We start from the raw sequence: 23,685 nt of genomic DNA on the forward strand, positions 1-23,685 counted from the left end.
TGCCCTTCGATTACGTCGATGGCGCAGTGCCGGTGCTGGGTCTCGGTGGACCAAGGACGTTCGACTACTCCGGCGAGTCATCGAGCTGGGTTGTCCCTCCTTCATGTCCTTGGGACTCTTCCTCGTGATTGATATGCCTGGGTCGCGATGAGAATTCTCATCGGCCAACCGCCCCTTGTTTGAGGGGTGGCCACTTTGTTGTTCTCTTCTTAGTCTTGTGTGTTGGTGGTGTGCGTTTTTTCCTTTCTTCTTCTCCCTCGTAACCTCCGTGTACTCTGGTTCATTTGAACCCATCTTGTAGAGGCTGAAAAGCTTCATAGGCAACTTCACTGAATATATGTTCAGGCTGGCTCACGCCCGCCGTAGTTACAATAAAAAAAAATCAAGATCCAGTAACATCCCAATCTCAATACCATTATTAGTTTCTCTCCAATCAGATATCCCCAACCTTGAGAAACGACCTGCGGGAAGAATGAGCCGCCGGGCGCCAGTTCATCTTCCAATCTGAGGAGAGGAGGCATCGGCCCAGCTTCCAATTTGAGAAGAGTACGAGGTAAGAGCATCACTAGTAGTACCCATAAACTCTCAAACCCTCGAAAATAACCGCTTTTTTACAGTTTGCGGCCAAAAAACACGTAGAGTAGAACCTTTTAACCCTCGAACCCTCAAAAATATTTAAGGACCCAACCCCTACTCCCCCTCCCAACCTGTACATTTGAGGGTTGGAGAGGCCCAATCCATTCAACCCCTACTCCTCCACACGCGCGCGTGGGAGGGAAAATTCAGCCCCACCTCCTCCTCGCCGCTGCCGCCGAGCGCCATGGAGCCGCCCCCGACCTCTGCCCTCCTACCCGCCTCCTCCGTCACCGCCCCCGCCGCCTCCCTCGTGGCCCCGCCCCTGCGATCGTGGTGCAGCACCCGGCCCTCCCGAGCGGTGCGGAGGTGGCCGCAGTGGTTGCCGCCGCCCACGTCGGCGTGAAACGGCGGCGTGCTAGGCAGCCCGCTGTCCAGCCACAGCCCGCCACCGCCCTGGCCCCGCCCGTCGCCCCGCTCGTCGCCCCGGCCGCCCCGCCCGATGCCCCGCCGCCAACCACCAAGGGCCGTCGAAAGACGGCGTCGCTTGGGCCGAAGAAGCATGCGGGCGTCAAGCCCGCCGTCAAGAAGACCACCTCGCGGAAGAAGGCCACGCCAGCGCCCACAATCGCCGACCCTCCACCTGTCGTGCACGAGGTGCTCGATGTAATGCCCACAACGACGACGTCGTTCATGGGGCTTTTCCAAGACGCGGGTTTGAGGGTTGCGGCAAAGACTAGAACTCTCGAATCCTTAAAAGTTTGAGGGTTGCGGCAAAGACTAGAACTCTCGAATCCTTAAAAGTTTGAGGGTTTGAGGGTTCTAGTCTTTGCCCCTGTTTTTCACCCCTCAAAAGTGATAAAAAATGCCTTAAAATGCTTCGAAAATTTGAGGGTTTAGGGGTACTACTAGTGATGCTCTAAGGGAGAGAGACAGGGTTTTTGGATAACAATGTGAGATTTAGCAATACAATAGGGTCCATTGTGCAAATGTGTCGTCACGCATCAGCCCAGCTTCAAATTCTGCATCCTGTCCCTTATTTTTTCATCCAAAGATCCACAATACACCAGTGCAGCTGGTGCATGAGTTTGTGCGTTTCAGGGGAAACGTTCTTCGGCATCACTTGCACCATCATATGGCACCACAAACCAGCAACCAGGAAGTCATCGAGAAAATCCATCATATCCGCAAAAGAAGCCATGAAGACTGCTTTAAATGATGTTGTAAAAGAGTTGGCGGGTGAGCTCTCGATGTGGTTTCTAAGTGGGTTGCTGAGATGATCGGATGCATCAAAGATTCGCATGTTATTTTTGAAACATATGTTCTTTTTATTTTTTGAGAGCAAAAGAAAGTGTTTTACAGATAGATGAAACCAGAATTGCAGTAGCTCCAACATGTCTTCCCATGGTGGCATCTTTGTACCTCTGGATTCGAATTGGTTACACTGGTACCTACAATTTTTGTTTATTATATTCAATTGTCTATAGGATTTCAAACATTGCTGCTCTCATTTCATCTACGTTTCTTGACATGAAACACTGATATTTCATTAGCTTAACTCGGCGGAATCAAACAGGGTGGTAAGTTTCTTCCAAGCCTGAAACAACCAACCAATTGAATTGCCTATCGTTTCTCAAGCCTAGCCCATATAAAATTGCTAGCATCCAAATGTAGTGTTAAATCTAGCCCAAATCACGTTTCTACTCATACGGGAGCTATCGGACCAACTTGCATGCGACGGGATGAAACACGAAAAACCAATGCGAGCAACCAATCAAGCCCAAAAGCTCATCACAACTTTGTTGCCCATCTCTTAATGGTGTTAATTTTTTTGCTTCCAGTAAAAGTAGTCTGATTGTTTTTCCACAAGAGAGATTCTTAGATTTTCAAGTCAAATACATGGCCACTGAGTTTGAACTTTCTTGCATCTAAAAAATAGATTCTCGTGCTGTGAATTGCAGAATAGGCATTTAGTAAAGAGATTCATACATCTTGTTTGAAGATTCATCGAAACTGCAAGTGTATTCTGTACTTTTCATGAAGCATTGCGTGACTTGCGTCACTAGTATGCCAGAAAAACTATCTTCAAAATAGGCTACAACAAGTAGCGGTTATTGGCGGATGATGTGGTGCTGTTTCTGAAGCCGGAGATGAGGGAGTTATTGGCGGTGAGACACATTTTGAGTCTCTTTGGAGAGGCCTTGGGGCTGCACGTGAACTTTGGGAAGACGACGGCCATATTGATTCGTGGTACTTTGGAGGATGAGCAGAGGACGGATAGGGTTCTTGGCTGTGAGCTAGCAGCATTCCCAATCCGATACCTGGGGCTCCAGCTTGCGCTTCGACCCCTCACCAAGGCAGAGTGGCAGCCGCTACTAGACCGGGTCATCACATGTGTCCCGGCCTGGCAGAGAGGGCTTATTCGGCGGGAAGGGAGGTTGGTCCTGATTAACTTAGTGGTGGCGGCCAGAGCGGTTCACCAAATGGTGGTAGCGGAGGCCCCCTTGTGGCTTTTAGAGGAGATAAACAAATGGATGAGAGCGTTTTTTTGGGCTGGTAAAAGTGAAGTCCGAGGGGGGCAGTGCCTAGTTGCATGGAGGAGCATCTGCAAGCCAAAGCAGTTCGGGGGGCTGGGAGTCAAGGACCTCCGGCTGCAGGGTCTTGCCCTTAGAGTGAGACTAGATGGACCAAGCGCGCTCTGCTGCGCCGCCCTCCGATATTAGCCCTTTGACGCACGAACATTTCTTTTCCAGGGCGTAGACATGTTCATTGCTATCTTATTGACCTAGGAGATTGATTTCATTATACATCCATACATTACAGGGCTACCGGTTGCTTAAACATGCGCGGATAGTTTTGATCTTCTAATTACAACAAAAAAAATGCACACATGAGGTGCAAAAGGATACTTCAAACTGGACTTGTGGCATCGGTGTCTAGGCGGAGCTGTGATGCTGCCAACTCCAAGATCCTTACTACGGCGCATCGCTGATGCTGGTTGCTTCCTCTGTGTCAGCTGCATTGATTTTTGTGGTGGCCTACGGCTGTAAATTTACATTTCGTACAATGATCGGTGGTATTTATCGCGAGGAGGGACAGCACCAAGCCGGTATTATTTCCGAAATTGTTTTACATGTAATCAGTCACACGTTGGGTGAGTGCTAAATCAATTGTTTTATGGATGTTGCACGAGAGGAAAGGCTTACTTGGTGTAGGCGAGGTAGAATCCAGACATGAACAGCCGTAGCGTACCCTTCGGTGTGGACCTCTTCCTCTTGTGTCTCTCATCCTTTCCCGCATTTGGTGTGGTCATCGTCAATCTCTCGGTCTTGCTCATCGTTAGGGCTTAGCCGTTCCATCTCGTCGTCTGGTTCGTCTAGCTCCGATTCTTCGTCGAAGGGGCTCGCATTATCATGTTCTCTGCTTGCGGAGAAACTCGGTGATGTGAGTGTGTAGTTTGGTATGGTGGCGGTGCCATCACCAAAGTTCCCTCGTCATCATCAATGGAAAAGTTCGGTGTTGGCATTTTCTTTTTTCGTGGCTCGTTTCTCCGTGCCCGCGACTACTGTCCTCACCTGAACTAAATAAATAAATAGGATCTGGAACAAAAAAACATTCATCAAAGCTTCATCACAACCATTGACATCAGCTCGGTTATAAATCTGTCAACACGCACGAGAAGCATGAGTCAGTCATCCAACACATAAAAAAGAGAACGATCCCATCAACGATCAAACCTAAAATGTTGGTAGAAGCAAGCAATATCCATGTCATCTCGCTTAACCCAGATTCGTCGTAATACAAAGACACTAACGGTCAACATAAAGCCATAACAGAAATCACAATCAGAATATCGTGCATTATGATCACATCACAATTGGCAAACTATATAGGAGAATTGCATACAATCTACCCGATTTGTGGAAATGTTTGTGACAAAGGTAGTAACAGAAATTATCCAAATAACAAAAAAAAAAATTCAGCACCACTGCAATCTCCAAAGGTTGAAAGATAACAAAAACCTGTAAATGCCCTTCTTAAAGTTTACTGCTGAAAGCATGTAATGGTTGGGCAACTTTAGTCTCTCTTAGTATTGCAATGCTTTAGCTCTAGTATTAATATGTTACAGAGAAGCAGCAAAGGAGCTAATAATAAATAACCTTGAAAAAAATAATAGGCCATAGTCACGTTGCCAAATCCTACCGAAAAGTGAAAACATGTAATGGTTGGCCAACTTTAGTCCCTAGTATTGCAATGCTTTAGCTCTAATATGAAACAGAGAAGCTTAACAATAAAGAGCCCTGAAAAAAACAGTTGGACATAGTATGAAATGTTTAATTTGATGCATAGCTAACATGGTTATTCAATCTAGTAACTCAATAATGCTGTCAAAATCCTGAGTACAGTACATTAATTAAGTTGGAAGATGGAAAAGGTACAGAAAGAAGTTCAAATATGATTGTGACTCGTGAGCAAGATATTAAATTAACTATTATACACTATTTATTTTACATTGTTACTACCAATATTGATACGTAGAAGCTAAGTATTTGGAAAATATTCTATACATGCAAGAATCAGTTTGTCTATTCAGTGAGATAATAACATCAGGTCATTTATCCCTTAGGGAGAAGATAATTAGTACTACAAAAACACAAAAGAAGCTTGCAGCCAGCAATAGGATTTTCTTTGCTAAAATTCATTTGTATGACAAAAACAAGTTTTTCCCATGTGAGGCAAAACTACTGGGAGTAAGAGAAACAGTTTCAGGCTAAGAAGGTAGGAGGAAGTCATTTTATGTGAAATACTCTATATCAAGTTTGCGGAAACACTATCCCATCAACTCTTTTGTCCATGCTCCCGGTACTGAAGAGAAAACGGAAAATTCTACAAAAAAAAGACGAATTAGAAGTTCAACACTAACCATATTTAGAGAATTCTGAAAACTATAGGGATGAAAAAAGAGAGGAGAATGCACTATTATATACCTCAACTGGTTTGTAACAATATGGTATCACCAAAAGATTCTGCAATAGAGAGGAAAGACATTAAACTGACTGCAACTGGACATGCTAATCCATGTTCCAACTATCCAGCAAATGTATTGTCTTGAGACTTTACCACTGGAAAAATAGGAAAATTTAGTAAACATAATCCACACTGTGTTCCATGTAGTCACTTTCCACCTTTTGCTTGTGAGTTTCTATATTCATCCAGAACATGCAGACAGAGCTATTCGTTCCATACATACTGAAGTGGGGATTCGAGCCAGACATCCAATAACATATTTGACCCTAAATTTCTTATGAATCTCAATTTCTAATAGTAGTTTGATAGCTGCACCACATAATATGTTCACTACAATCCAACCGAGTTACTTTATTTGACTTTCAGAGGTTGCCTTGAAGAGACAGAATAATCACTATGCTCCCTCATTCGACTCGACATGTACACAATTGCATGAATCACCTTCCAAGATTGTTACAGAAATAATGGGTGGAATCATATAGAGATCAGACAAACATTGTTATTCTTGTGATGGCATGATTATGTCATTCATGTACAGCTGAGCCTTGGTTTCATATTTCGATACCTGATTATTATGTTGAAACCAATTCAGATATTATGAGGCATCTAACAAACCACCTAAAGGGCTGAACTTCTAATGATACCCCTTTTCCCATAACATTTAGCTACACACATTATGACCATAGAAAAAAATGCTCAAAGCTCAATATGCAAGAAAATAGCTATAACAACAGTATGTAGAATATTTATGTTAGAAAAACCAAATAGCTGAACAGATTATGATCTTTAAAAAGAGAGCATCTACTCAGATCACGATGCAGGAATTACCTATAACAATAGTATGCAATCCATGAGTACTTCCGGAGAGAACTGACCTTTAAAAATAACTTTACACTTGGTTTCTAATTCGTTCTGCATCCATCAATATTGCTTGGTAAGCAAATATTAACCCATTTAGAAATTGTTTATCTCAGGTAGAAGCAACATTCTGAACTTTGATTGATGCAGTTTGAAAATACAGAAGATAGTGCTGCAGGAACACAACAACTTCAGGCGCAGGGCAGCACGGCCGCTGGCCCCTGGTCGTTGCCTCAGCGTTGAAGAGCTGGCGTATTCGACTACCTGGACGAACAGCGGCGTCGCCGTGGATGGTCGCATTTGCGACCTGCTCCTCACTGATGTACCGCATCTGGGGAGAGGAAGCAGGAACAGGGAGGGCGGCCGATGGCGATTACCTCATGTCAAGGAGAACGGACGATGACAACGGCGATGTTGACCACCTGGTACGACGTTTCCATGAGTAGTGCCTTGTTGCGCTGCTTCCCCGTGTGCTGCTCCTTGCCGCCGTCAATGGCGCCGAAGGCGGAGGTGGTGGTTCTCGATCTGGCACCTCCCGTGATGAATGGGGGCGGGCTTGGAGGAGGCGGACTAAATCCAGCGGCCGTTCGTCACCTTCGCCGTATTTTTGCCGGCCGTTGCTCTCCACGTATGTGAGCTGAGGGGAGGAAGAGGAGACTATCGGCGGCGAAGCACGAATGTGTCCTATCGTGAGACGGCTTTTCCCAGTGAACCCAGAGGTTGACCCCCAAACGAACCGACTAACCAGTGGGACCCGCGACAATGACTCCTGGAACGCCCACAGGCCATCACAACCCTGGGAGCTTAGAGCTCTTAGGGATGGAACTGGTTGAGACGCATGGACCAGGAGAGACGTGGCAAGGTCTTCCGGGTCTAAATGATCCGGAAGCCGATGGTGTGTTCCAAAGCTTAGCACGTTTCGTTGTGGGGGATGGACATCTCACCTACTTTTGGAGGGATAGATGGATAGATGGATTCACTGCGGAGGAGTTGGCACCGGAGGTGTTCGCCATGGTACCGACTAGGAGAAAGAATACCCGCCGTGTGGCGGAGGCCCTGGAGGACGAGGGATGGATCGATGATGATGAGGTCTAAGACCCCTTGTGTGGCCCGATCTCGCGGATTGACTTCGAAACCAAGGGGAGAGATGGGAGAACGCGAGGAACACGAAGAACACGACGAACACGAGGAACTCCGAGACTAACGCACGCACACCAACCCGATACACCCGATGCTTACCTCCGTGGCTCGATGGACCACGCCAATAGAATCTCCGAGGAAGAGGCACGCGGCAGAATTCCCGGAGAGAGATTGGGGTTGGAGAGGAAGAGCTTGATGAGGGAGAGAGAGTAACTTGTACTAGAATCTCACTCAACAAGATCAAAGTCAACAACCAAGGTGCCTTGATTACAGAGGGATGATACCCTAGGGAGACATAGCTCAAACCCTAATCTAAGCCAAATCTTGTCTAAAGAGGTAAGGGGGCGACCGGGGTGCTTATATAGGCATACAAGGCAGCTCGGGTCGAACGGGTACAAGTTGGTGGGTCAAACCCGTGAAATCCGGTCCAGGGGCCGGTCCGACCGGGTCTGGGACCGGGCCATCCGGTCCAAACCGGATTCTGGGCCGGCCGGTGACCGGGCGAGGCTTCAAGCCCGGGACTGCGTCCGGATGGCACAAGCGGAGATTCCGGTCGAAACCGGCCAGGCGATCGGGGCCCGGTCAGACCGGCCCTGGGGCCGGGTGGGCCGGCCTGTGGCCCGGTTGACCGGCCCTGGGACCGGTCGGCCTTCCTCCTCTCGCCTCTTCTTCCTCTTCCTTCCTTCTTCCTTCCTTCTTCTTCTTCCTTCTTCCTTGCACCATGGGAGTTCCTTCTCTCCGGTTCCTCGATGATTCTTGTACCTAATGATATGTAGCACACCGATATGAGGTAGCATTCCATCCAAGGTATGGTCGAGGTCGGGTGTCAAGAGGAAGGAGTTCACCTTGACACAAATGGTGGGGATTTGTGTTGTTGGTCCACTTGGGGGACTCCTTGACCATGGTGTAGCGTCGATGATAGACGGGGCTGCACTTGTTGGTCTTGAGGCGGAGGTGTCGAAAGGCCACCCCGCATCATCTCCCCCCCTTGGGGAAGAGTCGTCCTCGACTCTTGTTTCTCCTCATCGAAGAGGTAGTCCATGACGGTTGTCCCAAGTAGAGTTGGGTAGTCGCGGTCGAAGAAGAACTTGGAGAAAAACCACTTGCGAAGGGAAAGCTCCAAGAGGCATTTGGCAAAAATGGGAACCAAAAGAGTGTGGGTGTATCCAACATGTGGAAGGGCAAAAATTTGTGCATGTAAGAGTTGTATGGTGTAAAAAATGTGTGGTGTAGCCTTGTCCCAAACAAATGGAACAAACAAAAGGCAAGTATCGGCGGCAAAATTTGGGGCAAAATTGTTATGTGCAATGGCAAAACGATGGATACTTCGAGCTTGGGAGAGTGTGGTTGGCGTGAGCCGAGTATGAGCCTCCTCAAGTGTGAAAGAATCCATTGCAAATGCCAAAGATGAAATGAAAAATCCAAAGAAGAGCAACTTGTTGTGTGACATGTGGCACAAGATGCATAAGGTGTCTCTCACATGTATGACATGGTCCTTGAGATTCTCGAAGTGTATGATGAAAGCATCAAGACATACAACAACCATTGTGCCAACAAGATGTGTCAAGATATGTTCCATAAGAGGCAAAAGAGGTGACGAGGAAATGGGCCAAACCGAAATCTCGACAAGACAAGCCGGAAGCACACGAGGGCGAAGGCGTTTGGGAACATACCCTTTGGTGTGAATCCCATGGGTTGGGTCATGTATCTCGTCCGTGTTGGGGTAGCTCTCAATTGCGCGTTTCGTGAGCTCATGCTCCGTAGCGGTGGAAGTTGATGGTCGGGTACCTACACATGGAATGGGCAAAACAAAGAGCGTGTGTGCATGGTAGAGGAACACATCATCCATCATGATGGTCCAAGACTTGTGCACGTCACCATGAGTGTCAAGCAAAATAGGATGAAATGCATGGCGATGGTGCAAATGGCATGAAGGTGCATGTGTGGCATGTGAGTACTCATGATCATCAAAAATGGAGAAGGCTATGGGGGCCATCTCGTGGACAATGAAATAAGCATGTTTGCATACCAAGCATAAGAAAGGGGAATTGTTCACAATCTTGGATGCAAGGATCATGGAGTAGTGCAAACATTTTGGGCAAAGCATGCCGAAGCTAATATCATCATTGTCATTGCAAGCAATACATGTGAAAGAGCAAGTAGGTAACATATTGCAAGCAATGGTAGGAAAATTGAAGCTCTCATAGCATGGCATGGTCATGGTATCACAAGCACTCAATTCCACATGATCAACAATGTTATCAAGCAAAGCATCACATGGGAAAGTGAAAGTAGCATGTGACGTAGCAAATGGGTCATCAAGATCATGCATGCATTCATGAGTCATCATGTCCACTAGTGGGATCATGGCATCATCAACACCTATGTTGTTACCTTTGAAGGCCGACTCATTTGATGTAGGTGTTGTGGAAGTAGGAGGATCCATGTGGTCGACATGTCCATCTTGGAGCAAGCATGGTGAGATATCATCATCTTCATGCACCATGTACATCATCTCCATGAGCGGGAACTCGTCCTCCGTGGAACTTTGTGTATCACTCATGTCCTCCAAACGGAAGCACTCAAACTCACATATGGGGTGGAAGTCACTCAACTCACTATCACTCTCACTCAAGTGGGCTAAGTGGCTCTCATTCTCACATGGGATTGGTACCAACTCATCAATGAAGCATAGGGGAGTAGGCTCAACTTTCTCATCTCCATGCGCCTCCTTGGTTGAAGGGAAATTCCCATGCTCAACCATCTCAACTCCATGCGCCTCCGTAGGTGAAGGGAGAATCCCATGGTCACCATGCTCAACTCCATCGCCTCCCAAGTCATCCTCAAGCGGTGGCGCCGTAGTGACGAGGAGAGCTAGGCTCGGATCCACATCACCCTTGCGATGGCCTTGGAGTTCTTCATCTTGAAGTGTGGGCGCAATAGGCATCTTGGGGACTTGTGCTTGTAGCTTGTCGAAGTAGAGCGTCTTGGCACTTGGCGTTGTGCATTGCCATGCCACGTGACCCTTGGCCTTGCACACCTCACATAGGAGATTGGGACATTCCCGTGGAGGGTGGCCTTGTTGCTTGCACTTGTAGCATCGGAGTCCATAGGCACGTGACGAGGTAGAGGCCATTGTGGTGGTGGCACAAGAGGTGGAAGTCGCCTTATGAGGAAGGTATGCGCGATGTGCACTTGTCATCCTTGGAGTGGTGGACACCCTATGATGGTGTTTGTCGCCTTCATGTCGAGGCTCTCGTCTTCGTGCATCATCACCATGGCTTGAGTGGTGTCGTCGAAGACTCGCGGGAGATGTTGGTCGATGGCGATCATGAAGTGGCTTGTGGCGGCGAAGCTCATGTGGTGACGTATGTCGATGACGGTCCTTGCCATGCCTAGATGATGGCTCATGCGACTTGGCATGTTGCTTGCCGCGCCTTGTGGAGCTTGGAGAAGAGTGTCGATGACGCTCATGATGGGGACGCTCTTGATGCTCCATATGGTGTACTTGAAGTCGACGATCTTGTGCATAAGCACTCTCGTGATGACGCCTTGGGGAGCTCGGAGACCAATGTCGAAGACGATCATGTTGGGGACGCTCTTGATGATCCATGAGATGGTGCCATCGTGGAGGTCCTCGATCTTCATATGTAGCTCCATTGGCCAAGTATGGGTATGTGGGCGCCTCGGCGTTGTTCAAGGTGGAGTCGAGGTGAGGCTCCGCCATGGTGTCGATGTCGTAGTCGTGGCGTTGCTCCACCATGTCGTCGATGCTTGACGAGCCATTGTCGATGTAGAGCTCGTCGATGTCGTCCTCAAGGTGGTGCTCCACCATGTCGTCCATGCTTGAGGAGCCATTGTCGATGTAGAGCTCCTCAATGTCGATCATGTCGGTGATGCTCGCGGAGCCATAGTCGGTGTCGAGCTCCACATGTTCCTCCACATCCACGATTCTTGAAGAGGAATCCTCCTCGAAGTGCTCCGTGTACTCCTCCGTATCTTCTTCGTCGCTATACATGTTAGCACGACAATATCTATATGGTGTATGTTAGTGGAAGGAGACTACCCCGCACTCTTACCAAGGTAAGATAGTATTGAGGCAATCAACCAAGCCAAAAGCAAGATCAAGTGTATCGGGGACACACGCAAAACCACACGCAAAAGCTAGCAAATATGGTGTTAGGCGAGTGTTGTGGAAAGCCAAAAGACAAATCCAAGATCGAGTATGTTGTTAAAAGTGGGTAAGGTCCAAAAATTTCAAATGTCAAAGCGATGATCACTATAAACACGGAAAGGATATGGAATGCACACACGAGATGAACGGGGTTAGTGCGACCAAGGAATGAGCGGAAAAGTGTAAGAAGCCCTTAAGCAAGGGTGCTCGGTGTCACACTAACACAAGAAGAGATCAAAGCTTTGGTTGCAACGGAGAGACAACAAGATTTACACGCGGCCTCTCTTCTCTTATCTCTCTTTTGCTTAAAAGCTTTTTCTCTTTTGTATATGGTGGCACTTGACACTCTTTTGTATATGTATGGTGGCACTTTGTACACTTTTGTATGTATGATGGCACTTGCACTCTTTTTGTGCTTTTCTTTCTTTTTCACGCTCTATGTTAGCGTTAGCTCGCTCTTGCTATCTTGCCACACGAGTTTTGCTTAGAAGCTTGACTCCACACTACACACACACCTCACAATCGGGGCCACGTGCAATGTCTCGCAACACTTGATAAGCAATGCTCAATGGGATAGATCGCAAAAGAAGAGGGGTTACAAGGGGAATGCAAGTTATACCTAGATGAAAATGTTAGGCGGTGATGAACACACAACTTGCGATGAAGGTGGTGGTGTCAAGAGTACGGTTGCAAGTTCGGGGTGCCTCGGATATCGTCGCTTGCTTCGGAGCTGCGGGTTAGTTTCACAAACAAGGCACTCAAACCGGAACAAGCAAACACAAGTTAGCGGAAGAAGTTGGGTCAATATAGCTTGGCGGTGGTGGCGGTGGTATGCCGGTGGTGGTGGTGTCGATGCTCTTGCGGATGCGGCGGTGTTTGTTGGGGCCGCGGTGGTGTTTGCCGGTGGTTGGGGATGATGGCGGTGATTGCCGGCGGAGGAGAGGAGTGGCGGTGGTCGGCGGTGGCGGTGGAGGGGTGGCGCCCGGTCCAGGGGCCGGTTGGGCCGGACCCGGGGCCGGCCTGGCCGGTCACACGGCCGGTCGACCGGGTTCTGGGCTGGCCCGGCCGGTCTGCAGCCCGGTTGACCGGATTTCTCAACCGGGACGCAGTTTCTCTCTCCTGTTCTTCACGAAAATCGACCAAATTGACCAAATCGGAGGGGAAACAATGGAATTGGGGGCTAAAAGTTGGGGAGATAGTAGATCAAGCACTCTAACACCAAATCCATGGACCAAAACCACTCAAAACGCAACCAAATCACAGATCGGTCCAAAGGCAAATTAGGGCTATTTTTTGGGGATTTTTTTTTTTGGAAAAAAATTTAGAGGAACGAAATCGGGTGGGTGGGAGGTCAAATCCGCGGTAACCAAGAGCTGCTGATACCATATGATGAGGTCTAAGACCCCGTGTGTGGCCCGATCTCGCGGATTGACTTCGAAACCAAGGGGAGAGATGGGAGAACGCGAGGAACACGAAGAACACGACGAACACGAGGAACTCCGAGACTCACACACACACACCAACCCGATACACCCGATGCTTACCTCCGTGGCTCGATGGACCACGCCAATAGAATCTCCGAGGAAGAGGCACGCGGCAGAATTCCCGGAGAGAGATTGGGGTTGGAGAGGAAGAGCTTGATGAGGGAGAGAGAGTAACTTGTACTAGAATCTCACTCAACAAGATCAAAGTCAACAACCAAGGTGCCTTGATTACAGAGGGATGATACCCTAGGGAGACATAGCTCAAACCCTAATCTAAGCCAAATCTTGTCTAAAGAGGTAAGGGGGCGACCGGGGTGCTTATATAGGCATACAAGGCAGCTCGGGTCGAACGGGTACAAGTTGGTGGGTCAAACCCGTGAAATCCGGTCCAGGGGCCGGTCCGACCGGAGTGCAGGACCGGGCCATCCGGTCCAAACCGGATTAGGCCGGCCGGTGACCGGCGAGGCTTCGAAGCCGGGACTGCGTCCGGATGGCACAAGCGGAGATTCCGGTCGAAACCGGCCAGGCCGGTCAGGGGCCCGGTCAGACCGGCCCTGGGGCCGGGTGGGCCGGCCTGTGGCCCGGTTGACCGGCCCTGGGACCGGCCGGCCTTCCTCCTCTCGCCTCCCAGGGCCGGCCTTCCTCCTCTCGCCTCTTCTTCCTCTTCCTTCCTTCTTCCTTCCTTCTTCTTCTTCCTTCTTCCTTGCACCATGGGAGTTCCTTCTCTCCGGTTCCTCGATGATTCTTGTACCTAATGATATGTAGCACACCGATATGAGGTAGCATTCCATCCAAGGTATGGTCGAGGTCGGGTGTCGAGAGGAAGGAGTTCACCTTGACACAAATGGTGGGGATTTGTGTTGTTGGTCCACTTGGGGGACTCCTTGACCATGGTGTAGCGTCGATGATAGACGGGGCTGCACTTGTTGGTCTTGAGGCGGAGGTGTCGAAAGGCCACCCCGCATCAGATGACATACAAGGGGAGATGACGGTGGAGCTTTGGACACAATGCATGCGTCTGTGGGAGGCCGTGGAAACGGTGGAGAGAGACGTCCTGAGTGCTGACCGCATTGAGTGGAAAGGTGCAAGTTCAGGCGTATACTCGGCTAGAGATACCTATAAGATGCTCTGTACTGGGAGCGTCCGCTGGAGTATGAGTAAGCCAGTGTGGGGCTCCTTCTCACCCATGAAGGGTAAGATGTTCGCTTGGTTGGCTTTGAGGTACAGGCTCTGGACCTCGGATAGGAGGGCGAGACACGGTCTCCAGGACCGCCCTGATGCATGCTATACATGTTTGCAGGAGGAGGATAATGTCGACCATATCCTGACTTTGTGCCCATATTCCAGACAGGTGTGGTGCAGAGTGCTATACAGTTCGGAGCTGCAGATCGCGGACCCAGGTTTTGTTGGGAACTTACAGCGTTGGTGGACTGAGGCACGGAAGCGAGTGAGGAGATGCGACATGAGGCGCTTCGATTCCATGGTTAATTGCACGACATGGACGATTTGGAAGCAAAGAAATGCTAGGGCTTTTGGCAACATCCGCGAGCAGAAATCCGTGGAACTTATGGTGGGAGAGATTAAACAGGAGTTCCACCTATGGGAGTGAGCCAAGAGAGGAGGGAGACTAGATATAGCGAGAGAGTAGGCCTAGGCGGAGGGGTGGTGTGTGTGTGTCTCAGCACTTATGTGCTTTCTTGTACATGTTTTGTTTCTCTCTTCTATAAAGATAAGGCACGCTTTGCGCGTGCTCTCAAAAAAAAAACAAGTAGGGGTTCTTTAAAGCAAGAGTGAGTAATGGAACAAAAAACAAAAACACACCAACCAAAGATAACTACTCCTACGTAATTCTTCTAGATTAGTTTCTTAATGCTGGCCGCTTGCGTGCTGCATGACTCTTCGTCGTAGACCTTGTAGAGCTGCATTTTGTTTTCCGTTACAGCCTTACAACTGCTGCATCTTCGTTGTACTCGTGCGTCTGCTGCATCTTCCTCATCGTCTGTGACCTCTACTTCAGACATGCAGTAGCCTTTCTCCTCGTACTCCCGCCTCATCTTAGCCTGTTTGAGCAGAAATAACTTCTTAGTTATTTCCAACGACGCGAATCTTGCAGGATCCCGTTCAACCAAACTCCGGTTAGGGGATGTCACTTGGTAGGCAAGTATGGCATCAACCTCGACCTTGGGCAGCACCCGGAAAACTGTCTTCGTCTTCTTCTTCCGCCAGTAAAGCACGTCCATGCTAGCGTAATTCAATGTCGTTGAGTTGGCAAAAAGCGTCCTACGAGATTGATAACAAATCAGGCGCCTCTAGACGCATATTTATGCAAGTAGGCGAGTCGATCGATCCTTGCCGATGGGCCGAATCGGATTCAAGGCTGAAACCGGGCTGGATATTAACAGGACTCGGCCGAACCTGACCTCAAAGATATGGGAGAACAAAACGAAGAGCATTTGGTGCACATGAGTAACAGTGCTCTTAGTTTTTTAAATATTAAAAAAATTATGTATCTATGTTTTAAAAAATTATCACATTTATTTCATGAATACACATATATATTTTGAATACTCGTGAGAAGTTTCGGTAGAAGTTGCATTGTATTTTGAGCTACAGGAAAAAAGAAAACAAATTTGTGGCTACGTATAGGTACGTATATTTGTCAGAAATTTGTCTTTTTCGTATAGCCCAAAATATAACATATGTTTCTCCAAAATTTCTACCGTAGCTTTGGAATGTTTATATGTATGTAGGTATTTAATTTTAATTTTTTTAGAATTTAAATAATATGATTTTATAGCACCGGGAGCACTAGTACTCATGTGCTAAAGATACTTTTCGAGAACAAAAGAGTTATATTCACGAGTGGAGATTTGGTGCACATGGAACCAGGTGATATCGTTTTTCTTTAAAAAATAAAAAAATGAGTTTCAAAAAAATGTAAAAAAAATCTGCATATAGTCACTAATGTATCCAAGTAAAATAATAATTTCCAATGCTTTATATTCTGAGCTACACAAGAGTACATATGTATATATATGAGTAGTACATTTTTAAATCTTCAAAACATATCCTTTTTCATTTTTTTCTAGCACAAAATAAAAACGAATTTCTTGTTGAGATTTTTCATGATTGTGAGATAGATCACGGCAATCTCTAGAATTATTTTCAGATTTTGAATAACTTGTAAAAATACTTATTAAATATTTTAAACTGGCGAGAGGCTTGGGGGCCAAAAGCACTCCCCGTGTATTCACCTCCTTAAAAAAAGAGTTGTATTCACCTATTCCCTTTGTTCTAAAACAATTGAAGTTCTAGTTTTATCCTAAATCAAAGTTTGCTAAGTTTGACCGATTTTTTAAAAAAATCTCAATAATATTTACAATGTCCAATCTTCTTTGAAACGGTCCTTCCTCCCGTGTCGCTCATGCGGGCAGCAAGAGAGAAACACTAGCCACCGCCCTCCACGTCCCTACTCTATCCTCGTCGTCGCCGAACGCGGGCAGCGGCGGGGCCCTTCCTCTCCCTCGCGTGGTGAGCTTGGAGCTAGCCAAATCGCTGGGTCAGGGCGTCGCGTAGACAGGGGAGCGGCGGCACGGTTGTTGTGGGCACGACGTGTTGACCTGCGGCGGAGGCCCTGGCTGCTCTAGGAGGCGGCAACAATAGCCGGTGGCAAGCGTGGATGGCGGCCTCGGGCCGGAGATCTTGACTGAGCGGTGGCCGGCGCTGGGACGGCTCAACCGTCTGGAGGTAGATGTGGCGAGGTACGCGACTGCTTTGCTCCGTGACATCGGTAGGTGGTGCTGGCCAGGGACGATGGGCCTCAACCCAAATCTAGGCCTATTTGGGCCCAATCTGGTGGGGTTGCCCTACGTCCTATTGGTTTCAGAGGTTCCCGTTGGGACCCATCCCCTAGTCATCTACGACCGGGGTGCTAGATCTAGGCCAGACGATCTTCTGGCAGTTGCGCTTCGAACATTGAGGTGGTGTTTGCTTCTCACCCAGAGATTGCCAAGCCAAGATTTAGCTCGCCACATCACCTTTGGCTAACGTTTGGTTATCTTGTAAAACTTGGCTCGCCACAATTACGTAGTCCCTTTGCCACACTTTCCATCAGCGAAATCTTGGCGATCTTTTTGCCCGCCAGAACTTGCACAGTTTCCTTGCCACATTTGATTAACCAACCAATCAGGCTTATCTCACCACAAAATTTGGCAAGTCGCATGTGTGGCAAACGGCCAATTTTTGGCTTGGCAATCTCTGGCTGTGAACCAAACGCCCCCTGAGTGTATGTCTTGCTAGTGACGATCTGCTCGGTGTACCTAGCTATCTGGAAGCTGATTCTCTCTATTAGATCTTGCCCTGCTGATCCGGCGATCTGGTTGTGCTTATGTCAGCCACTCAACATGTGCAAGATCTTGGATGCCGGGTCGGCAGCCTCGGAAGGTGTGGACTGCCCGGCCGTCTCTACATCGAGCGACATGGCAGTGGTGGTGTTCGTGTTCTTTGGTCATTTGTATCGCGAGGAGCAGGCGGTGGGAGATTCTGAAGTCGATGGTGCTTCAGCAAGGGCTTCTCCTAGATCGTGTTCAAGAGGTCAGGCTCGGGATAGTGGGGGCCGAGTTATCTGTCGTGTGAGAGGGTTTTTCCGGGCGAAAGCTCGGTGTTTCGACGCCAACAATAGCGATGCTTGCGGTGTCGTAATCCTCTTAAGGGTGTCGTTGTGGTTACCCTCGCCATGCTAGGGCTCCGGGTGAAAACCCTTGACCTTGTGGTCTCGACGATGGCGACGCGTGCGGTCGTTACCTTCTTGGGGGGCGTCGTCGTGGAGCATCGATCCTTCTTGGTCGTGTTTCGATGGCTTCGATCAAGCCTTGGCTCTTCTTATATCCTTTTTTGTTTATCTTTGATATGCTTTCTAAGCTCCTCGTGTGTGGCTTTATTTATAAAACGGGACGAAAATCTATTTCGCGATGTGATGAATCTAATAATACTAAATTGAATTTCTGAATGATGATATATTTTACTACAAATTTAACCAAACTGCTTAGTTTGACTTAGGACAAAACTAAAAATCTAAAACGGGGAGTCCCAAGCAACTGGCCGCCGGAGCCAATCTATTTTCCCTCTTTTGGCTAACCAAGCGAGAATGTACCACGTACCTGCAATGGTTTAGCTCATTCTCTAGCTGCGTATGGACGTATGGTGCGAGCCGGCAGGACATAAAACTGATATGGCCAGACTCTTTGCCAAATGATGTAGGTGTGTTAGGGTATGTACAATGGTGATGACTCAGCTATCTGTAAGGGGTAGTTATAGGTGATTTTGGTGATGTGGAGGAAAGAGAATGAGGAGAGAGAGGGAGGCTGTCTGTAAAATTACAGATAGTCTGTAGGCTTCTTACAGACGGCTTACAGACAACATTTTTGTTGTTGTATGAAGGGTGTCTATAACTTATACTCATACATGGTTATGGCTAAAAATAGATAGCTTACAGACAGACCACTGTAGACACTGTCTATACTACTGTCTATATATGATATGGAGTGCTATTACAGACACCATCTTTTCTAAACCATTGTACATGCCCTTAGTGGCCAGCGCTTCCGTTGAGCCTGATGGTTAACGGAATCATGTGTTTCATCTTTAAAAAGAAAAAGGGAGAAATCCCTGGATATCGCTAGTGAGTCACGCTCAATACAAGTTTCAAAAAAAAAAGAGTCACGCTCAATACAGCTGGCCCACCTTGCAGCAGGCCACTTCAATTTCATTCGTTATCCCTAGAATTACGGGTGTGTCTACTCATTCAAATGATGTCATTTGAAGAACTTTTGGTTTGCGACCACACCGATCTAATGATAATTTCCGACAACAGTAAAAGGTATGTACAATTTTTATTGAGAAATACATTGTACGGCATGATTTTTTTTTTCATTTGCAGCTTACTTGCAACATGAAAAAATCCAAGTCAAAATTAACTTGCAACTGATAAAATCTCAATGCAACAAACTCAACTCATAGATTTGCACCAACCCTTATGTGAATGAGATCTAACTTAGTTCTTGTTGGACCGAGAATTACCAAGGTGTGACTAATTCATGTGATGTCATTCCCACAACTTTGTGCTTAGTGAACAAGGCTTTCAATGTGAATATTGTTTTGGTTGCAGCTGAAAAACTGCAGGGTTAACCAATCTGTAACTGAAAAAAATCTTAGTTACAATCCCCCTACAACTGAAAAAACCTCGCTGCAGTAAAGTTAATCATAGAACGCACAAACCATGATCTAAATCGAACGGTTTTGGAGTTGAATATTCTCTAACTTAATTCCCATGAAATAGCAAAACGGCAAAATCATTTTTATCAGCGGCACATTCCCCTTTATTGCTAACATCCCCCTTTATTGCTATATTTAGAACCGAACAAGATTATAACTCAATATGTGTCGTAATTTTCTTGAGTTTTCTTGCCATGTGATGAAATTGTGAAGTACTTTTTTACTTGTTGACAACATATCACCTGATTGTAGGTGAAGAAGAAAATGAAAGATTGTTTATTTGAACTTCTTTTTTGAGAGGATTGTTTATTTGAACTTTAGAGGGCAGCTTTTTTTAGTGTACTCGCCTGAATGATTATGTGCAAGCTAGGTATCAAGTATTGCAAAAAAAAGATCACGAGATGCTGGCTCGCCGCGTGGCGTTCATGATTGAATTTTATTGAAACCACGCACCTTAAATATAATGGGAGGAAAAGTGATTTTCGAAGGAAACATCACATATCAACGTTAGTTAGTATAAGGGAAAAGATGCTAAGAGTCTGAGGCAACATCATCTGCAACCCATGTTGACCATGCGTAGAGCACCCGGCCCTTCCATCTGTGCACCAACCACCGCTGATCAGCATCCACAACGAAGTTCTTGTGGTAGTTGTCCCTGACTTTATCCAGCACGAGCTGAACAACCTCTGGAACCAGCGGCAGCTGCCTCAGCCCTGCCCGGTGGTTCCGCAGCTGCCATTGCTTGTATATCTCTGGCCGCTCCACCCGGTCGGCGCCCTCACATGCGACGACGTTCAGGATGGACCGCCCGAAGAGGTCTCGCTCCAGCAGCATCCGCTCGTTGCTCTCCCTCGGCACCGTCGCGTCCAGCAGGTCGAACTGCGCCGAGTAATGGAACAACGCCTCCCTGAACCGCGTCGGGAAGTAGGTAGCGCCGTAGGAGCCGTTGAGAATGCCGTGGATGAACATGTCCGGCCGCATTTCCCTGATGTTGCTGAGCACCTGGTCCCTGGGGTTCGGGCCGGCGAAGCCGAGGTCTTGCTCATCCATCAGGTTCCTGAAATGGCATAGGCTGATCACGATGAGCACCTCGCCTCGGTCAATGTCCAGGTCCTCGACCTTTATCGTCTCACGCTTCGCTCCGATGCCGCGGAACTTGAACGGCACCCCGAGCATGCGGGCGCAGCTGCTGAGCCTGCGGCCTGTCGCGTGTATGTTGTAGTCTCCGTGGAACCCCGGCTGCGGGAGGTCGATGCCGGTGATCCTCACCTCCGGCGGCCCGCCTTCTCTGGCCGCCAACGCGCGCAGCAAGCCCGGCCACTGGGCCCCGTAGTTCAGGCCGTAGTCCACGATGTGCAGCCTGCTCTTGCCCGCCGCCGCGTCGTAGATGGTCTTGTTGGCGAAGGTGTATGCCACCCTCTTGCAGCAGCAAGCGGACATGAAAAGGTGCTGGGCTTTGAGGAAGTCGACCACCATGATAGGTCTCGCCACCAACGACTGGTATAGCTGGCTTCCGGTGCCCGCCAGCCGCGCCTCCAGCCCCTCCACGAAATAGTGCGCCAGCCTCTGCGCCGCGTCGCCTTTCGGGGACGAGGACGCCTTGATCTGCTTCAGCAGCTCCGTCGTGCTCCGGCGGTCGTCGTTTGACACCGCCTGCGCGCACCGCAGCAGCAGCGTCTGCAGGTCCACCATCTCGTCGCTATCACCGCTTCGCCGCTTCGCCGCTGCGCCTTCTTCTTCTTGTTGTTCCCGCTCTTCTTCTTCTTGTCTATGGCGGTGTGCGGCAGGTCGTTTGCTAGCCCCTTCATGCATATCCCGTCTTCTTGGAACATCATTTGGTCGAGCAGTTCGCGCGCACCATCCTCCTCCAGCTCCGGCACCATCAGTTTGCTGGCTCTGCCCACCTCCGCTTCCCCGTCATACCTGCTCTTCCTGCGGCCTCCCGCGAGCACTCGGTCCACCACCTCCTCGCCCTCCACGGCGAAGCTGCCGTTGTTCGGCAAGAACTTCTTGGCCTCCTCCATGCCTTTGAGGAACGCCAGGTTGAGCATCTCCTGGTCGGCGGGCAACAAGCATTTGAAGAAACCAGAGGTGGTCTGGGAAGGAAAGGCGACGATCTTGGACTGATCCCGTTCGACATCCAAGAACGCCGACCCGTGGATGTCTCCGGCGGCGCCGCTGCCGCTCAAAGCCGGCGCAGTGGCGTCGGAGCAGGACGGCGAGTCAGAGTTGCTGCCGCCGCCGCCGTTGCTGCTACCGCTGTCGTCGGCGAGGATCTGGGCGAAGGGCAGCTGCGCCCTTAGGAGCGCGGGGTGGTCGGGGTACATGTAGAAGAAGCGGTCCTCGAGGTTGTCCTCCATGAGCAGCCGCGAGATGTAGGGGAGGGACAGGTCGTCGAACGAGCTACCGTCGCCGTCGAGCGTCGGCGGCAGGTCGCTCAAGAAGCACGGGTAGGCCGGGTCCGGCCGCACGAGGGGCTCCTCCGGCATCTCGCCCATGGCCGAAGTGCGCGCGCGTTTGGATATTGCAACAAGAGTACTTGACTAGATCAGTCGTCGCCTCGTCGGTGTGCTAAAGAAGTGGTCGCGAAGATTGCAGGAAAGGAGACCACTACACAGCGTGTCATCTTATCTCACGATCGCGCGACGGCCCGGAACAAGTCCACATCACCCATGACGTCATCGTCATTATCATCATCATCGCACAGCTGCTGCACAAATGCGCCATCAGACGGCCACACTGGAGTCCCAGGTTGGACGATGGTGAAGCTTCGCCGAACATGGGAAGTAGAAAGAGAAAAAAAATCAGATGATGGTCACTGTGCTGGTGTAGAAGCAGAACTGTTCTGGCATGCAGAAAATAGACACGGAGCTGAGGAGAGCATGGCAGCTACACCAACTCCAGCAAGCAAGTTGTTGCCATTGACCGTCCCAGCTCCATGGTCAAGGTAGACTCTGGCTAGTGCCAATCATCTTCTTGTTAGCAACGAAGACTATGGCTAGTGCGCTCCTTTAATTACGGTCCTGCGAACATAAACAATTCCAGCAGCCCCGTCCTAATCGTCACGAGGAGAAATCATCAACCTTGTTGATGATGTACAGATAACAAATGTCAACATGTTTCCCTAACCAAAATGTCAGCATGGAGTATAAAAGATCCAACAAACATGTAGGAAATTGCAACATATTACTACCAACAATCCTGACAAAAGAAAATTAGCAAAACATTCACACCTCCAGTATTTCCTTCCTGGCTCTGTTGAAAACGGGTACCGCAGCAATAAGAGTTTAAATCAACGACATACCCATGACAATTAAGAAATCATGGGAGTAAAAAACTAGTTCAAAAACAGAGCTTTCAGTTTTTTACTAGATAGACAAAGTCAAGGTATTCAAGCCAAATATTCATTCCCGTAGTCCACTTGACAAGCTTGGTCACGCCGACATTCGATCCACCAGAGTAGGCAAGCAGGCTTCCACGGAAAAGCGCATTCAGATAGGCATATCTAAGATCTTTTTCCAGAAGCTATACATGTGTCTCATTGGATCCATGAGTTGAAAGTATCTTCCTCAACTAGTACAATATACGAGATTGTAATTAATGACATGATGAAGAAAATGAACAATAACAAAAACAAGTTAGGCATGGAGGTGATAAAAATAAGCCTAAATTACTTACAAAAGTAAGGACAAGCTTACCCTTTACTGCAATAGTGTTACACAAAATATTAGCTATAGATATATTCAGTTCTTATACTTGCCTTGTGTAGCTGATCAGAGATAACCTATGAAGGATAGTGGGTGTATCCAACCTAGCAAAACATTTCCAGCATACATCCGGGTACTCAAATCAAATCCCAAGAGCATACGCTCCCAAGGCTGAACAAATGACATTTCAAAGGCTGTATCCAAGACTTGACATGGCCTTCCTCACCATCCGATGTCTCCTATGCGACCAAGCGACGGAGTCCATGCGCCACCTGATGCTGGAGTGCCCCTTCGCCCGCTAGATATGGCATGAGGTTGTAATGTCCCAGGTTTAGAGACGATCGAGGGGTAGATTTTAGAAAGGGATGTGCATTGCATTGTAAATTACGGGGAAATTTCGCGCTTTTAAAACAAAACTGCATCGAAGGGGGACAGGTTTCTCTCTCGA

General features: G+C 48.4%; 1 protein-coding gene and 1 pseudogene across 1 annotated transcript; one reads left to right on the forward strand and one right to left on the reverse strand.

The window, feature by feature from the left end:
• Positions 1 to 14,161: 14,161 nt before the first annotated feature.
• On the forward strand, positions 14,162 to 14,866 carry LOC139838059 (uncharacterized). Its single transcript, XM_071827412.1, has one exon. The coding sequence runs from the start codon at positions 14,162 to 14,164 to the stop codon at positions 14,864 to 14,866; it is 705 nt and encodes a 234-aa protein (XP_071683513.1).
• Positions 14,867 to 20,026: 5,160 nt separating this feature from the next.
• LOC127342801 (scarecrow-like protein 14) lies at positions 20,027 to 22,133 on the reverse strand (annotated as a pseudogene).
• Positions 22,134 to 23,685: the final 1,552 nt, after the last annotated feature.

This window comes from Lolium perenne, chromosome 3 (genome assembly GCF_019359855.2).
Source record: "Lolium perenne isolate Kyuss_39 chromosome 3, Kyuss_2.0, whole genome shotgun sequence".
Lineage (NCBI taxonomy): Eukaryota > Viridiplantae > Streptophyta > Magnoliopsida > Poales > Poaceae > Lolium > Lolium perenne.

Bases quoted from the DNA above. Each gene is read 5' to 3' on its own strand.
- LOC139838059 (XM_071827412.1), top strand. From the start codon at position 14,162: ATGATAGACGGGGCTGCACTTGTTGGTCTTGAGGCGGAGGTGTCGAAA.